The 17,775-nt window shown below is 37.7% G+C and overlaps 1 protein-coding gene across 2 annotated transcripts; it reads left to right on the top strand.

The window, feature by feature from the left end:
• The first annotated feature begins 81 nt into the window (after nt 1-81).
• LOC104922784 (mucin-5AC) lies at nt 82-16,809 on the top strand. 2 transcript variants are annotated; one of them, XM_027281614.1, is made up of 16 exons: nt 82-289; nt 3,909-3,948; nt 4,134-4,297; nt 5,688-5,878; nt 6,367-6,471; nt 8,372-8,510; nt 9,871-10,021; nt 10,154-10,286; nt 10,998-11,150; nt 11,642-11,679; nt 11,778-11,807; nt 11,900-12,066; nt 13,064-13,668; nt 13,741-13,840; nt 14,957-15,236; nt 15,583-16,809. In XM_027281614.1, the coding sequence occupies exons 3-16, from the start codon at nt 4,166-4,168 to the stop codon at nt 15,663-15,665; spliced, it is 2,307 nt and encodes a 768-aa protein (XP_027137415.1). In that variant the 5' UTR covers nt 82-289; nt 3,909-3,948; nt 4,134-4,165; the 3' UTR covers nt 15,666-16,809. The 2 variants fall into 2 exon arrangements, with proteins under 2 accessions (XP_027137415.1, XP_027137414.1); XM_027281613.1 differs by lacking the exon at nt 3,909-3,948.
• Nucleotides 16,810-17,775: the final 966 nt, after the last annotated feature.

Genomic DNA, 17,775 nt, shown 5'->3' with positions numbered 1-17,775 from the left:
GTTTTTGGGTTTTTTTACAACATTGCACACAAACGATGCATTTGATAAGCTATACAAGGTGTTTGGGTTGTGGCAAACTGGGATTGTCTTTCTCCACAATGGCAGCTTCTTGTCATACAACTTTCGTCATGCCTCCTTTTTTTTGGTTTCTGGTCAAGCCAGTTTAACTCCATTCCAGCTGTGCTCAAAATTAGCGCTACTACACCTTATTGTTCTGACGGTGTTATATAGAGCAACACCTTTTCCATAAGCTCACTTGTTTCATGCCGGACAAAAACCTCAACATCAGGTAGGGGCCTTAACACTTTTGAAAGACTGCGTGGCAGGTGTGTTACAGTAATTGGATTTAGTTAACTTATTTGTTGGAAGTGTATGGTTTCCATTTTGCTGGCTGCGTTGCAGTGTATTGTAGATTTGAGACTACCAGTTGGCAACAAAGTTGGCCAACTGGATCAGTTACGATATCAATACTCATTTTTTTTGCCATTTACAACTTGAGTAAACACTTATGTTATAAGTGTGTAGTTGGTGGTCTTTAACAGACTTTCTTGTGATTAATGTACCAAGCTTTCTGTGATGATTTAACTAAACATGATGGTGTAATGCAAAATGTTTTTGACAGAAACTTCAAAATATGCAGAACAGGATTTCTTGTGTTTTTAAAGATGCAGATTTGAATCAGGAACGTGATACTAATTAAAACACAGCAGTAAATAGTGAAATCTATTTAAATTGTCATGTTTAAACAGGTTTAATACGTTAAACCACTGTTTTGTAACTGAGGCTGTGACTTTTTTTTCCTTCTTAACCGCTTGCATTGAAAGTTCTGCATACCTGAAAGTCGTTCATGCTCCTGAAATGTGTTAGTTCCAGTTTTGAACCTGAGAACAAAAGTAAACAACGTGAGCTGTTCAGCTCTGTAATAAAGTTTAAACCAGTTCTTCTCAAACATTAGACCATCTTACCGTTAGAATCACATTAAAGTGTTATAACATGTAGTACATTCCCCAATAATATATAAACACCACACTTCTGATTAAATAATTAATTTTAACCTGCTAACTGGGCTCTGGGCAAAAATATACAATGGGCCCCTGTTGTTCTGTCAACCTTACCTAATGTAAACGAAGATAAATAATAGAAATATCACAAGTCCAATACAGTGCTTGTATTTGTCTTATTTTTCTAGAAACAGAAGCTGGATGACCTAAAGTTTAATTTTAATAATTTAAACTGCATATAATAAGGATGTCTTAAATGAAACTTCACTTGAGACCATTTTTCCGGCTGGTTCAGGGCCCGCAGTGTCGGATATACTAATATTAGTTAGTCTGCCACAGTAAACTATAAAAGAAAACATTAAAGATGAGGATAAGCAATAACACAGACAATACAACATAAAAAGTTGTATTTGTAGTCATTTAAATTTGGAAGAAGTGATTAAAAAGATAATACGTTAAGAGAGGCAACATAAAAGTCCTAATCAACAAGTTTCTGAACCATTAATGGATTGTTTCTGTCTGAAACGTCCTGTCAGTCATTGGCTAAGAATGTAAGAAGAGAACAGAACTGATTGTTACAGCAGCTCATATACAGAAGGGGAGACGAGCAATAAATAGAAAAAAGTCACACTGGCGTCTGTTGGAAGAACATACAGACATTTAAAGCCAACAATCAGAGAGACAAAGATCATTTACAGAGAGATGGAGAGCTGAGATTGTATTTAAAATTCAGGATTTAACCACTCGAAACACCAAATCTGATTTTTTTTTTTCACTCGGAAATTTAACAAATCTGTGATGAAATATGAGAAAATGGCCAAAAAGACGGCTGTGAAATGGAGAAAAACGTGGTCACAAAGTAGACGCTCATTCATAAACCTTAATTGTAGTTGTATGTACTACATGTGTTCATATTTGCCTCGTGTGTTGACCTCTGTTTAATCATTTGTTGATCCAAGTCTGCCTTCATCCTTCAAAAAGTAATATCATTATTAGTTAGACGTGATGAGTAGTTCAGGCTGGTATGGAAGTCATTTTATAGTTGTTGTTCTTTGTTTAATCGTCCTCTGGAACATTCTGTACACACAGACAGAGAGCTCTGAGGGTTTATTAAAGATTCAGGAATGTAATTTGCAGAAAGAACTATGCAAAACAGCCAGAAGGCCAGGTGTGTTTCCAGTCAATGCATTCATTGTCTTTATCATCATCTGTGCCAGTTGCTCTTTGTTCTACTGTCTTAAATGAAATTTGTTCCATCAGTGAAAAGATAAATATCTTTTATCTAATTAAAATAATAATAGCATGCTCCTTCCAAAATCCAGATCCAAAATCTGAGTGGCACCAATTACTACCTATGACTGTTTTAACTATCACACTTAATCTTAACGCTGCTACGTTATCGGCTCAGACTTTATTCGTTTTTTTGGATCTACGTTAGATTACGCTACAGTAGTCCCCAGTCTTTCTGGGCTCCACCCAAAATCAACAATGATTAAATAACAACAATTTCACATCACACAGTATCAATAAAGACAAGAACCTGCAATATAACTTATAATAGAAGCAACAGACAGCATCAAACTGTAAAAAATAAATCAAAATAAGAAACAACAATAACAAAAAATAGCATCTATGTGAGATTTTTTGTTTTTGATCTGTAGCAGATTCTGTAAAGAAAAGTTCTCATCGTACAATTTGTTTTTGGACTTGTTGGATGTGTTATATACTAATGTCAAAAAACAGTATGTACTATTTTTTTTTCTTTTTTTTCACAAAATAAGTGAGGCAAATGAGATTTTATTTTAGTCTCCAGCGGTAACCAAGATAAACGTTTATGCATCTCGCACACAGCACGGAAAGAAGTAATCTGGCTGCTTTGTTCTGTGTTTCAGCAATAACGATACGTTTTTAATGCTCCCTTTGTTTAAATCTTGAGTGTAGTATCTTGGTGAATCTTTAGTAATCAGATTATTCTGCAGTTCAACGATACATCAAATTGTTCAGTGTGTTGTGACCTTGTGGTGGAAAACTCAAGTACTGTATTTAAGTACAACCATGACTTGCATGTACTTTACTTAAGGCTTTACTTTTCATTCTATTAGAAGAAAACACTGTAAATATATAAATAAGTTTATGATCCATATGCATATGAATTGTTTATAGAATATGATGCTTTGTTACAAATTAAAACTTCAACACACAATTATATAGAAGTAGAGCTGAGACGATTAGTTGATTATTCACATAGTCAATTGAAAGTACTACTTTGAAACGTTTAAGTCATTTCTAATGTAAAAACATTTCATGGTTCTCACATGTGAAGATTTGTTGCTTTTCCTGCTAATTCTAATACTTTTCATTAATCATTTTGAGATTTGGACTGTTGGGTCTGCGTAACTTTGATGGTATTTCTAATATTCTGTAATTATATCAGTTCTATTTTAAAGTTTAAAGTTTTGTAAAGTTTAAAAGTTTTAAGTAAAGACCAAACAATCAATAGAATAATGACGAAATATCCAGCAGATTAATCCATAATGAAAATAATAATTAGTTTTACATATAAAACTGTTACAACAATAAAAAAAAACTTAGTATACTTGGTATAATGAAGCACGTTTGCCTCATTACACTTATATACATTTAGTTAACTAGTATTTGAAATGTTTAAAACTTGCATGTATAAAGTATGTTTTATATTCAGTAGTACCTTGTAGTACTTACTTCTATTTTTATTTCAACCTTTCGAACTCACCTGCATCAGGCGTCACTAATTACACATTACAACAAAATGCAGGGGTACCAGTTCCCTGACAATCGTAATCTTCACATCAGTCAGCAGCCTCTTATACTTTTCTGACAACCTTTGCAAAACATTTACTGAATGTTTCCATAACATTCTTGTCACAGTCTCTCTCACAGACTTCAAACAACACAACACTCATGCTGGGTAGGTCTTACATTCTACTGATTAATTGGTAATACTGTATATGTAAATTGCATAAAAAAGTCTAATTGTACTTGTCACCGAATCTAACTTTATTGTAGTGTAAGAGCAACATGATGGATCACTGAGCTTAATATGTGTTGAAAATAGCAACTTTAAAATGCTCTGTGTCTGCTTATTTCCCAAAGGTTCAGACTACCTGTCTGATTGAGGAGCTGAGATGCTGGTTAGATACAAACTGAGGATCCTGCTGCAGGGCCTGACTCTGTTCCTGTTAGGCCCAGCCTGTGAAGCCTCTTCTCTGGGGCTGACAGTCCATGTCGTGCCCCTGGACAGCACTGGAGGAAAAACAGTGAGCTTTCTGTCACAGCGTCTACAAGTCTAAACATATATTATCTATAATCTGTGAACAAATGCAAACTATAATTGTGCAGTTTAAAAGTTATTTATGATAATTCAAAGTTTAAATGTTTTTGCCTGCAAGAGAAAAAGTAACATAGAACCTAAAATAAAGTGAGTTAATTAACTGTGAAACTCAGATTTATTGTAATCCGTTAATACGTTATTTAATGGTCTTATTCAAACCAATCATCCACTTGAATTTGTTTTGCAGCCAGGTGATGATACATAAAACATGAGTCAATCAAATGACAACAACAAAATGTTTTAGCCGCCACCTTAAAAACCCTATCAGCCGTGAGTAAGAAACTAATCAAGAGCTGAGTCATTGAGGGTTTAACAGTGTGAAGGCCTGAGGGATAAAATAATTACTCGCTCTGTTAGACCTTTTGTAGTCAACCTGGAAAATGTGAGACAGATCAGACAGTTTAACACCAACTATCTACTGCTATTCTCATCCCCCGTTGAGACATTATGTAACCGTGACGGAATAAAGTCATGTTTACGAAACACCTGAAACCTGTTGAGCTGCGTTAAACTTTCAAATCCAACTAAAACTTTAAAAAATATTCAACCTTCGTTGGAGCTTAGTTACAAAAAGGCTGGTACGCTGTGTGTAACGTAAATAAGAGCTGAATGTAATCACACCGATAAACATGCCTGCAACACATTACAACAAAGTTGGGCAGCAGAAGACTGAGAAACTTGTGCGGCGCTCAAAAACATTCCGTGCATTTAAAAGCCAACATGATCATATAAGAGGAAATTACTACATGGGCTCGGAAACACTCGCCGCATCTACAGATGCAAGTTCAACCATGAAAACTGAAATCCACAATTCAAATAGCTTCTGGAAATCATGCATGTTGTGTCCTCCAGGTCCAATTTATGTTTCGACACAGTGTGTAACTGACTTTTTTGGAATTGGGGTTGTACAAATCAAGACCAGCAATTCAGTTTGGCATCAGCATTTCAACAACCAACAATCACACTGCCTTTTCTTCAGAAATGAGTTAGTTAGTTAGTTATTACAGTCAAGATATTTGTAACACACTGAACTGGTTCAGTGATCTAACCCTGAATAACTGTCCGAGTGGAAGCGTAAGGTCCCTTGGGCACAATAAAGTTAAAGTTGGAGTTTATTAATATCCCTGTGAGCTGTAACAAAACAGAAAAAAGAAAGAAATCAAAGATTACCAGTGCCTTCCAAAATTGCATAGATGGGTAGGCAGACATAATGACCGTGACCCTCAGGTTCTTGATCATCAGCTCTCAGCTCAGTCAAAACAAATCTGTCACTGCACACTCAAGACTGTGTCATCTTCTCTCTCTGCTTCCTGCAGGTACGAGCTCATTTCAGTGCCATCGCTCCGAGTCCTTGTCCAGCTTTGTCTGGATTGTGTGCTGTAGGAGAGGACTGTCTGGTCCATCCTACCTCGTTACCTTTCAAAGGCACCAAACCCACCTCTGGCTGGTGCGTCCGCCAGTGGCAGAAAACTGTCCCCAGTAATTACAACGCCACCATCAGTTTAGGGTATGAGCCCTACATATATACATTTAAACCTATACACAGAATAAAAACGGTTGCTCCGTTCTTCATCTTTAATTGTTGCTTCTTCCTGTTTTGTGATGTTATAAGGAGAAAATCTTTTCTGTTTCACGTTTCGTGCCTTCCGTTTTGTCTAAATTTAACTGTGGATATTGCAGTCTTTCTATTACTCTTTACTCATCTGTGTTTGTCAAGCTTTCCCTCAAGAATATAAATGCATAATGCACAATCAATATATAAATAAATAAAGAGCACGCACCTTCAGTCTGCATACTTATGTTGCTAATTATATACATTGATTTATGTTTAATGCACGTGCGTGAGCCAAGAGTTGTTTGTGTGTCATCCAAGCTTCTGTTTTACTCTGTTCTACTTAATATTTGTCTCTATGTTTCATTGATGTAAGATGTTATTGGTTTTATTTAATGCGATATGAGTTACTCTAATACATATTTTGATTCTTAAATGTTTAGGTCCAACACAGAGTTTTACGTATCTATGAACGCAGGACCAAATGTTCGGGCAAACAGTGGGAGACTCAACCAACCTGCTTTTGTTGCTCTCCCTCCTCCACTAAGGTAACATATTTAAATATTTATATGTATATTATATGGGACGAGAATGTTTATGTTAGAATTTTGGCTTTGACACCAAACTCTGAAATGAAAAAAGAGACATTGCACACACACACACGGACACACATTTTCAGTTAACTTCTGCCACCATCACACACTTGACATGGCTACCACAAGTTGTAAGAAATGTATGTTGAGGTGATGTTACGGTGGACTGGCAGAAGTCCACTGGAATAAGCACTAACATTAACTTTATGTACCAAAGACATTACATAAAAGATAACAAAATAAATATGTGTGTATCAAACACTAAGGGGAATAAAGACTTATATGAAGATTTTTTAACTTGGTACAGGTTGATATCATTTTAACTGCTATTTGTTTTAGAGAATGTACAAAGGCAACCACATACTATATATCATCCACAACTGGATTACAATATGAAATTACATAATTGTGTGGTTAACAACACTGTTCACACATTAACACGTGTTCGCTGGCTATTTTAGGTTTTGATGACAAGTGGCATCGCCGTGGGTTTGCAGTCATGTCAGAGACATATTGTGGTCTGACTAACTGGCTCTAAGTTGCCAGTTAAGATTCCTGACATTGTTAAGATATGTCAAGTCCAAGTTTCTATTAGAGTTTAAATATGAGTGTGTTGCTGCTGGTACAGAGGCAGGTCTTTAACTAAATTACTAAATTCTCCTGATTTGTCTGAAAAACTTAATTTTGGTGTCACAGTGTATGCAGGAAGTGAATCATCATCATCAGAGTACAAAAATATATAATAAATATGTTTTCCCAGTACTTGTTTCAATGCAATACAACTTTTCCCTGTACAGGTTTTTCAGTGCTAATATCTCTGTTAACAGTTCAGGTTTTATTATTATTTATTTTTTAAGTTATTGTTCAAGCAGCATAAACGTACACTACTCACAAAAAGTTAGGGATATTTGACTTTCGGGTGAAATTTATGGAAATGTAAAAAGTGTATTCTACAGTGATATTATGCCATGAAAGTAGGGCATTTAAGTAGAAGCATGTGATTGTAATATCTTCAACAGTTTATTGAAACAATATACTACAACAGAGGTGGGTATACGATAACAAAACATTTTTTAACCTGCTGCTGATACTCTGTGACACTTCCCTCTGAGTACATCCCGTTTGAAGCCTCGCACTGGTCAGGTGCTGCTGATAGATTGGTAGGTGTCGTCTTGGTCTCATGATGTCAAAATGTGAACAGCACATTGAAGAGGACTGTTTAAATACAAACTGTCATCGAATCTTGGTTGATTCATGGATCAGACACATGATTTCTGTGGTTAATCACCTTGTGAGAGAACAGCAGGTTACACCATGAAACACTGAACAGTTGGACGTGTGCATTCAAAAGTTTAGAGAAGGTCAAATTAAGTTCACCACAGTTCAGGTTAGAGTGATTATTAGATGCACTCTGAAATTTCATCCGAAAGCCGAATATTCCTAACTGTATGAAGTCTCTTTTGTCCTGTCCTGTGTTGTAGTTATAGTTGACTATTTAGTTTCTTGCCTAGAGTTGACTAGATGAAGTGATTTATGCTACTGTCATCACTGCGCAGACTGCAAATAATGGGAAACAGCTAGCCTGGCTCTGTCCAAATGTAAATAAAATCCTCCTTCTGGCACCTCTAAACCTCTCTAATTAACACATATCGTGTTTGTGTTTAAATAATACATGTATAAAGAAGCGTATGAAATGTCAAGTCAGCATTTTAGTCAGGAGGGTGTCTACTTCTTGTAACATCTCGTAATCTCGTTTTTCAGTTTGCTGTTTTGCTGTATCCACTTTGGCTTTGTTGTGAGTGTCTTTGTGATCATGACTTCTTTGTTTCTGTTTCCTGTTGTGTCATGGGATCAGGGCCCGTGTGAACTGCCCTCACCACTTTCATTTGTCAGTAAAAGACCTGGATGGTGACAAGGTGCGGTGTCGCTTCGCCCGCTCCGACCAGGGAGAGTGTCTCGACTGTGCTCAGCATTCTTTCATAGAGCTGAATGAGGTGAGTCTAAGTTCAGCTTTAAGCTGTACACAAAATAACACATCCATCTAGAAATGTCTCCAATAACTCTGAAGTTTGGCATATTAATTAACTACATTTCTTTTGCTTTTACTTTTCGAAAGTTGTATCTTTATATGTCATGAGCAAAAATCAAGAAGAAAAACTGAAAATGCAATTTCATCCTGTGATATGATCTCCAACATAGATACCTACAGATAGTACGATATGCTCAAAAAGATAATTGTACACTCATATAGATAAGTTGTGGGAAGATATAGCATCTATATACAGTATATGTGTGTATATACACATATATCTGTATATATTCACATTCACACATACAGAAACACTCAGCACTATTACAGCTGGCAGTGATGCAACAAATGAACATCTGGAGAGAAAGAAGAATAAAGAAAATAAAAATAATGAGTGAACATGGTAATCAAAAACTAAAAAAATAAATATCCAAAAATATCAATTAGTCAATTTTCCTTTTAATACACACAATTCTTATTTCTAATATACAGGTAAAAGACAGTCTGTTAGCAGTGTATTTTAATAATTGCTTCTTGGTCTTAAACAAATCATCCATTTTACATTCAAATCTGCATTAATAATCATATTTTAGAGGCTGATCAGGTATTTTTCATGTAACATCTTTATCTACAAAGTTAGTAGAAAAATCTCTCGTCTCTCTCCGACGTACAGTGAAGCAGAAGTGAAAAGTAGCATAATATGGAATATTAAGATTGTACTTAATTGCATGTACTTAGTGACTTTCTATTACTGGATATAAATCCCTTTTCTGTTGCCAAGTAACCAAGTAAGTTACTAACCCTAACCCTAACCCTAACCCTAACCCTAACTTTTAAGTTACACCAAAGAGCTGAGCCACCAGCAACCTGACTCATAAGGAATCATTTTCCAGTAACTGGGAACTTGTTGTGGACCTTTATCAGCAGTATAATTATGGTTGTGTTTATTCCAATTATTTGTTCAGTGGAAAACATCTACATGTGCGTTTACAAGTGGCCGTAAACGATGTACGAGACCTACAATCACTGTCTGGACCTTGGACCCCAAACATTCATCATTCTTTTCTTATGACATGTTTTTTCTCATAGTAAGCTAGAAATACAACAAGAGTGACTGGTCTGTTTCCATTGTTTGTTGTTACTGTTTTTTGCAGTTCAGCCATCAAATGTTTAGGCTCCAAAACCGTGTAGGTGCTGTGTCAAAACTTGGCAGAAACAATTGCCCGGCTGCCTTGAAATCCCACAGACGTCATTGTCGATTATTTCTGCACAGTGAAAACCTCATATAGTTTTATTCATTCTGTTTGATTATACTCTTTTACCAGGAGAAATGTATGCTGACATTCACTGGAAATGCACCGGCGGGGCAGTATTTCATCTACCTGATGGCGGAGGACCTGATTCCTGTGCCCAAAATCAGCCATGTCAAAAACAATAAGCCCCTCAGCTCTGTCCCTGTGCACCTCTCTCTCACTGGTGAGCCAGTCAATTAAATACAGACATTATTGTCAGCAAACATATAGTCGTACGCAATAAGGATAATTAAGTACAGTGTCTTCTTTTATCATTTGAAGTTACACAAACACTTTTTATTCTCTGTCTTTACAGTGGAGGAGTCGACTACCAGCTGCAGTGATGAACCTGTGTCAGTAGGTGAGACCCCCAAAGAGGACACCACGCTGTTTGCTCTGCCGTACCAGGAGTTGAAGATCAACATCAACTTTATGTCAGATCTGGAGAGGTACGTGAGTCTGAGTGTGAAATGTACGCTCTGTATGAAATTCTGACAATGTAATTAAAAAGAAGCATGTAGACCAGTGGTTCTTAACCTGGGTTCGATCGAACACTAGGGGTTCGGTGAGTCGGTCTCAGGGGTTCGGTGGAGCCTCCGCCCTGGAATTTTTTATACCATTTGTTACAACATATCTTTGTGAGCAATCGTTTTCGAGGATGCTGGACATAAAAACTGAGAAAAGGAACAGACTTTGCTGTGAAAATGACATGAGACTGGCACTTGCCAAGGTGAAGCCACGCATATCTGAACTGGTCTCTCAAAGGCAACAGCAGAAGTCACACTGAGGTAAGTTGTTGTGAGTTCATGCACTGTGTTGGTTTTGTTATTTGAACAAGGTGATGTTAATGCACGGTTCACTTTGTGCACCAGTAAAAAAATCATATTTTATTTTTTACTAAAGAAGGGTTCGGTGAATGAGCATATGAAACTGGTGGGGTTCGGTACCTCCAACAAGGTTAAGAACCACTGATGTAGACGATGCCACATTATATAGAGCGTACAGTTTATGTTTTAAGGCTCTACACCTGTCTGTCACAAAAGGACGATGAGGACATTTACAGTCACTGAAGAGTAAACTGTTGAGTAACTGCTGCACGTGGAGTAGTAAATGAGGGAATCTATATTTGCAGTGTTTCATATTCTATTTTATATTTGCAGTGTTATAGAGGTTGCAGTGGTCGGTCCGCCTGAACTCTACAGGTTTGGCTTCAAAACAATCGGCCCCCTGGCAGTGATGACCATGGCCTGGGTCCGCTCCGAAAACAAACTGGCCCGCCTTTTGCCAATTTGCTTTGTTGCAAACACCAAAAGGTAGGTAGAAAACATTCAAGAAATGTATATTAAGTTTGTTTGTAAAGAAGTTTTTCTCATGATTTCTTGATTTATTTCTCAGGATAATCTGACTCCAAATTACAGAACACTTCTTTTGTTTGTTATAAAATATATACCATAATGCAGTTATTAGTCATTGCAGTGCCATTATTTAGCAGTAAAACATAGTGAATTACAAATCTATGCTACTCATACTCACTAGTAACTTGCCACAAGACTCTAGACAGTTGATGGTACAACGTTTAAAATGCAGTCCTTGTGTTTGAAGAGGAAATTACATGTCTATAGAGTGTGTACACTGAGATAAATGAACAGAAACCAGTTTTTCTTGTGCACATTAACACACATTGACATTGAACTACAGTAGAAGTGCATTACAGCTTATTGTTGACGCATGTCCCTGCTGACACTGCCCACGTCTTGAACATAGTATGCCTGCGAGGTCTGATTTGCACTTCTTGTCTTTCCAGTTTGCAGTCAGAGCCCAGATGCATGTGGCTGTACCAAAGTAAGGCCTTCTACTTGAAGCATCATAAGAATGCCAGTTATGTTTTACCGCAGTGCACACCTGTTCTAAATCAGTAATCAACTTCTTTGTTTTTTCAGGGGAAATGAGAACACTACCCACTGGAACAGGTTGAGAAAACATTTCACTTTCAAGATGAAACATTTTTGAGTGTACTTATTCTGTTTATGTGTATGAATGAGCTGCTGTTTTCTGCCTGCAGTGCTCAAGTGTGAGAAGACAGAGATGACTCTGGTGCTCCCTGTCTCCTCCCTTACGAACATCAACCTGAACGAACTGCAGCTCAACAGCCCCACCTGTCCCGTCACCTACAACGACACACACCTGACTGCACGCATCTCCTTGACTGGCTGCGGCACCAAGGCTGTGGTAACATGCTCCACCTTTCTGTCTTTCTCTCATTACCTTCTTTTTCCTTTTTGTCTGTCTGTCTTTGACCTATTCTTTATACGTTGTACTGCATAAATAGGAGGGGATTTCTCACATTTTAAGGATGTTTGATGGACATCCATCTAGTTGTAGCCCTTTTTAGCTCTAAAGGGACTATGTATAGAAAGTGCTACAATTTCCAGATGGTGCATAAGATGTCTGGCTGCGCAATTATTTTAATTATCAAATGATATGCAGAATATTTTCTCATGAAAAGTCTCTGAAAAAAAATGCCTATCCCAGGCCATGATAATATATTAAGTTTGCCTTTTATTGTCTAACAAACAGTAATTTTTACAAAGAAAAATCGATTATCTAAATAGCTTCCAATTAATCTTCTGTCAATAAACTAACTGATTCTGCAGTGTATGCAAAAGGCAAAACAAAGACATTTCTATTCACTAGCTGTTGACGTTATATCTTCATGTCTCCATCTATTCATGACTAAGAAAAGGAACAAAAGTAGTACTTAAAGGTCCAGTGTGTGAGATTTCGATATTTCATAATTCAAGTATGTTTTCATTGGTGTATAAACACCTGAAAATAAGACTAATTGTGTTTTGAACAAGCCTCTGAGGAAGCGGCAGTCCTCTTCCTTTGAGTTGAAGTCTGCCATGTTTCTACAGTAGCCCAGAACATGCAAACCACACTCTGGCTCTTTTTTTTTAATTTTTTTATCCAGCATAGTTTCTCCTTCACACTTATTCGCATGTATTCAGTTGGTTGCAATTTGCAACTTCGCCACTAGGTGTCACTAGATCTACACACTACTAGACCTTTAAAGGTAACTTACTGAAATCCTTGTCTTTGCTGACCCCAAGTGGTTTAAGTTGTACTTGTACAGGTGTGGTTACAAGCACTTTTCAGTCTAGAGTTAACAGATTCAGCTGAATGTGAATAACGACTATACTTTTCCTCATTCTCTCTGATTTTCCAGCACTCTGGTTCAGAGCTGGTTTACACCAACACATTGCAAAGCGTTCGCCCCTTCACTATGGTCAGCCGCCTGCCGTCCCTCGTCCTCCCTCTGGCTTGTCGTATCCCTGGAGTCCAGGCCAAGGGACCGCAGTACAAGATCGGTATGCCCACAGAGAAGGAGACGTTCGGTGAAATTAGGGTTTGGATAGAACTTCACATGCCAGGACAGGGGCCACTGGCAAAATTCACAAGTTTGCCGAGGTTTCGCTCCCACTTTCTGCCGGGGCGAGTGCGTCGAGAAGTGGAATCACCATCAGAGAGCAACAGTACCAGCCCAACTGACAGCCCCGGCTCCAATAACATCACCTCTACTATCTACACTAACAGCAGCTCCACTAGCACCAGCTCTATTAGTCTAACTAATAGCCCCTCTAACAGCACCACTAACAGCTCCAACACCATCCCCACCACTGCAAGCAGCGGGGGTGTCGGATCCAGGATCAGCCAGCTGGATCTCCATGTGATGTCCAACTGCAGCATCGATCGAGCCGAGATGATAGTGAGCAATTGTATTGAGTCTGAGACGGCGGATTTTACAGTATACCACAACATTCTGGACCAAGGGTCAGTAACAATCAGTTTGTTTCCTGTAATAGTTTAAGTTAGAAATATTGACTCTCTCTTGTTTTCTTTCAGGTGTACAATGTCGAACAGCACGTTAGAGGTTATTACAACAAAAACTACTTCCAAGGTCTACCGCCTTGATTTGAGCAACTTGGAGACACAAGGATCAACGGTCTGTACTCTCATCAACACAAGACTTGTTTAAGTAGAAATAATAAATTTTACATACTGAACTTACATATAGACTTTTTGGTCATTTGAATCTTTGAGTAAGGTACTCTCACTTTCTCCAGGATGTTGTAGATTGAGCCATCTGAAACTGATGGGACAAACATCTGTAATTCTAATTTTCATCATAGATTTGTAGCAACTTTATGACCGAGTGGCAACATCAGTGGCTGTGAAGTGAGGCCTATGTGGAAGTGCCAAAAACTGCAATTCCTCAAACGACCACTTGAGGCTGGCTATGGAACGAGCCAGTCACCATAAGTCCCCATGTCCAACTTCACAGCAGTAATAAACATGTTTACAGCCTGGTTCAAAAAACAGTTTTGGTCCCTACAGCTAATTTCTCCATTCATGACAACTGTACCTCACTCATTCACATTATATCATGCATGGTCGCTTAGATTGACAGGTAAGTGCCTAGTTTGAGCACCCAGGCATCATTTGGCCCGCCTCAGGTCAGGCAGATGATCCAAGTCTTTGCCGATTTTTAGATTAGCCCCATGCATACACTGTCCATTCTTTACACTGTCCGTGGCTCTACGGAGTCTGCAAGCTGGTCCGCCTCTATCTATATCTTAACTATTTCATCAATTGCTATGAAATTTTTTACAGACATTCATACTCCCCAGAAGGTAAATCCTAATGACAAGATGACATTTAATGTCTCAGTAACTATTCATTGGATTGCCTTCATATTTGGTGATTTACTGGTCCTTTGACTTTGCCTCTTGTGCCATCATCAGGTCAAAATATTAGCTTGTTCAATATTTTAGTTTGTTACCAAATACCTACAATACCCATCAGCCTTACCTTGTTCCTTATTAATTAGCTAATGTTTGCACGCTGTATAACAACCTAAACTAATGTGAACCGCAATCCACGGTTCACATTATCAGCATGTTAGCTTTTGTTATTGTGAGCATATTAGCATGTTGATATTAATATTTAGCTCAAAGCACTGCTGTGCCCCATGACAGCCATGTCTTAAAGTTCTGTTATAAAGTTGTAAAGCTGTCTCTTTGCGCTGCTAACTTGTGTCTGTTGATTTTCTGTTTTGCAGATGTATGTGCGGTGCACAGTCAATCTGTGCATCACCACCTTGCCCTCTCTGAAGTGCCCTGACATTTGTACCCGCTCCTTTAATACAAGATCTGTGGTTGGCAGTGTGTATACCAGTTCCTACACTATCAGCTCAGGACCCATTAGCCTCGTGGTCACGACTGCTGCACCGACCACTACAACTGCTGCAACCACTGCGACCACTGCTACACCTACTACTACTACTACTACTACACCTACTACTACTACTACGACTGCACAGAACACCACTACCTCACATGGTAAGATGTTATCTTCTAAATAAGCTTTTGTTCATGAAATATCAATCCACTGACCTATCTTTTAAGTTTTATGTGAATGTTTTCTGGCTCATATTAAGCTGTTTAAGCTGGCTACAGGCACACACAAACTAAATAAGTGATTTGGGTCCCACAGCCACCAGGGGGCCTCAAAATGAGAAACTTCATGACAAAGATTGCTCTTCAGTTATTTCGCTGAAGTCACACTGTCCTTTTTAATATCTTAAAAAATGAAAAATCTTTGTCATGTTTTCAAATTTATTTTTATAAATATTTATTTCCGTACATACAGTTAACAATTAACTCTGTAACCTATCTTCTCTTGCAGCTCCAGAACAGGCCTCAGCCGTGGCAGCAGGAGTGATTTTGACAACCATCTGCATATTTCTTCAAAACATCTTCCTTTACTGAACATGCTGCTGAACGATGAATGCATCCAGATTATGGAGCACTATATTTGTCTGCCTGAGCTATTACTAGTACTGACTCTTCGATATTAATGACGATATTAATTTTGTTAACTACTGTTCACTAAATCTGTGGATAAAATATAGGTGTATTTAAAAGTCTACAAACATTTAAGATTACTGTGCTCATGGTTATAAAGATCTGTTCCATAATAAATTGTTATTGATGTTTTATTATAATGCTGGTGAATTTCTCAGCTATTACAAGAAGAAATGTTGTCGCACATAGTAACAAAACTAAAAATTGTGCAGTCACTGGGGGGAAGACAGAGGATATTTTAAACATTATCAGTCACTGACATTCTTATAATGCAGATGGAATAACAACACTAATGCTGCTACTACTAATAATAATGTTTATTATAAATGTATGATGTACATGTATGCTGTTATTCAGTATTATGGCTAAAGTCCATCATACTGAAAAACTTAAAGATAATAAAAAGTAATAACAAAACATCTTTTAACTAAAAAAAGACAACTCTGTATGATGTAAAGCTACACATGTAAAACATATGATTAATAAAAAAAAGAAAAAACATCAGGTTAAAGGTGTGTATGAGTGTGGCTGCTCCAGGGAGATACAGATATTTGAAAAGCAGTAGAAATAGTTTGTTTTGGCTTTTAACATGCATATTTTACCAGAATTTGGCTGGTGGCTGGTGCTCATCTTTGTGGGGATTGGCGTCGACCCTCTGCGATCCTCTACAAGATAAACAAGTACAGCTAAAGGATTGGATTGGAAGATTTAAGTTCACATCTGGATGATTCAGAGAAAAGTTGCAGGATAGGCTTCAGTTCACAGACCTGTTGCATGTGTAGTCTAAATGCAAAGTGATGTTTAGCTTTGTCAGTGTGCAAAATGGTCAAAAACAGATGTCCTTACCAGCCAGACACTTTTAGTTAGAATCTTTTTTAACTGCTGTACTACTACTACTATAACTTCTAACTACAGATAGTTTGTGTACTTCCCATTTTTACATGATTTTGAAACGTACTTTTATAAATTTGTTGATGTTTTTATCATTCAAATGTGGCTGGGTGGTTAGTAACACTTTCTTCTTTGGCCTGACAAGCATATTTATTATTACTTTACACTATTATGTTGAAAAAATTATTTCACAATGTTTTTTCACATTTTTAAACTAAAACATGAATAAAAAGCATTTTTTTTAAATAAAAACATGATGTTTTATTATTTGAGCCAGTTAGGATGCTTAATTTTGTTGATTATTTCATGTTCTTGCCTGTGTAAGAAGAAACAGAGCATCCTATACCTTACTGCAGTGATTAGCATTGTTGCCTCACAGCAAGAAGGTTTCTGGTTCAAACCTCGGCTGGGGCCTTTCTGTGTGGAGTTTGCATGTTCTTGGGTAATCTGGCTTCCTCCCACAGTCCAAAGACATGCAATTGAGTTGGTGACTCTAAATTGCCCATGTTGTAGTGGTGGTTTCTCTCTATGTACCCTGTGATGAACTAGAGACTTGTCTGGGGTGTACCTCACTTCTCGCCCCCAAAGTCACCTGTGATAGGCTCCAGCCCCACAGTGACCATGATGAGAATAAGCGGTTACAGATAATGGATGGATGATGGTTAATAACACCTATGACTTTACACTGACTTTAAATTAATATTCACATGAAGATTTGAGACTAGTACTATGTTTAAAATAATGATTTTACAATGTTTAAAGGCCTTTGACATAAATAAAAAGCAATCTTTTGAAAACAATCATGAGATTTTACCATTTTAGCCCCAAGTAACATGCTCAATATTGTTGATTATTTAATGTTTAGGGGCGGCAGTAGCTCAGCCAGCATGGACCACAGTATGGAGGGTGGACTGGTAGCTGGAGAGAGGTGCCAGTTCACCTCCTGGGCACTGCCAAGGTGCCCTTGAGCAAGGTAACAAATCCCTTAACTGCTCCCAGGGTGCTGCTACATGTCAGTCCACACTACCACGTCCATGTGTTTTGTGTGTGTGTGGTTGCCTGGCCTATAATAACTTTTACATTTACTTTATTCAAGTAAAGCTTTATTTGACAGAGACAGCTT

The sequence above is a fragment of the Larimichthys crocea genome, chromosome VIII, assembly GCF_000972845.2.
Source record: "Larimichthys crocea isolate SSNF chromosome VIII, L_crocea_2.0, whole genome shotgun sequence".
Classification (NCBI taxonomy): Eukaryota; Metazoa; Chordata; class Actinopteri; family Sciaenidae; genus Larimichthys; species Larimichthys crocea.
The sequence above is the reverse complement of the archived record's forward strand: the minus strand, read 5'-3'. Positions and strand labels throughout refer to the sequence as shown.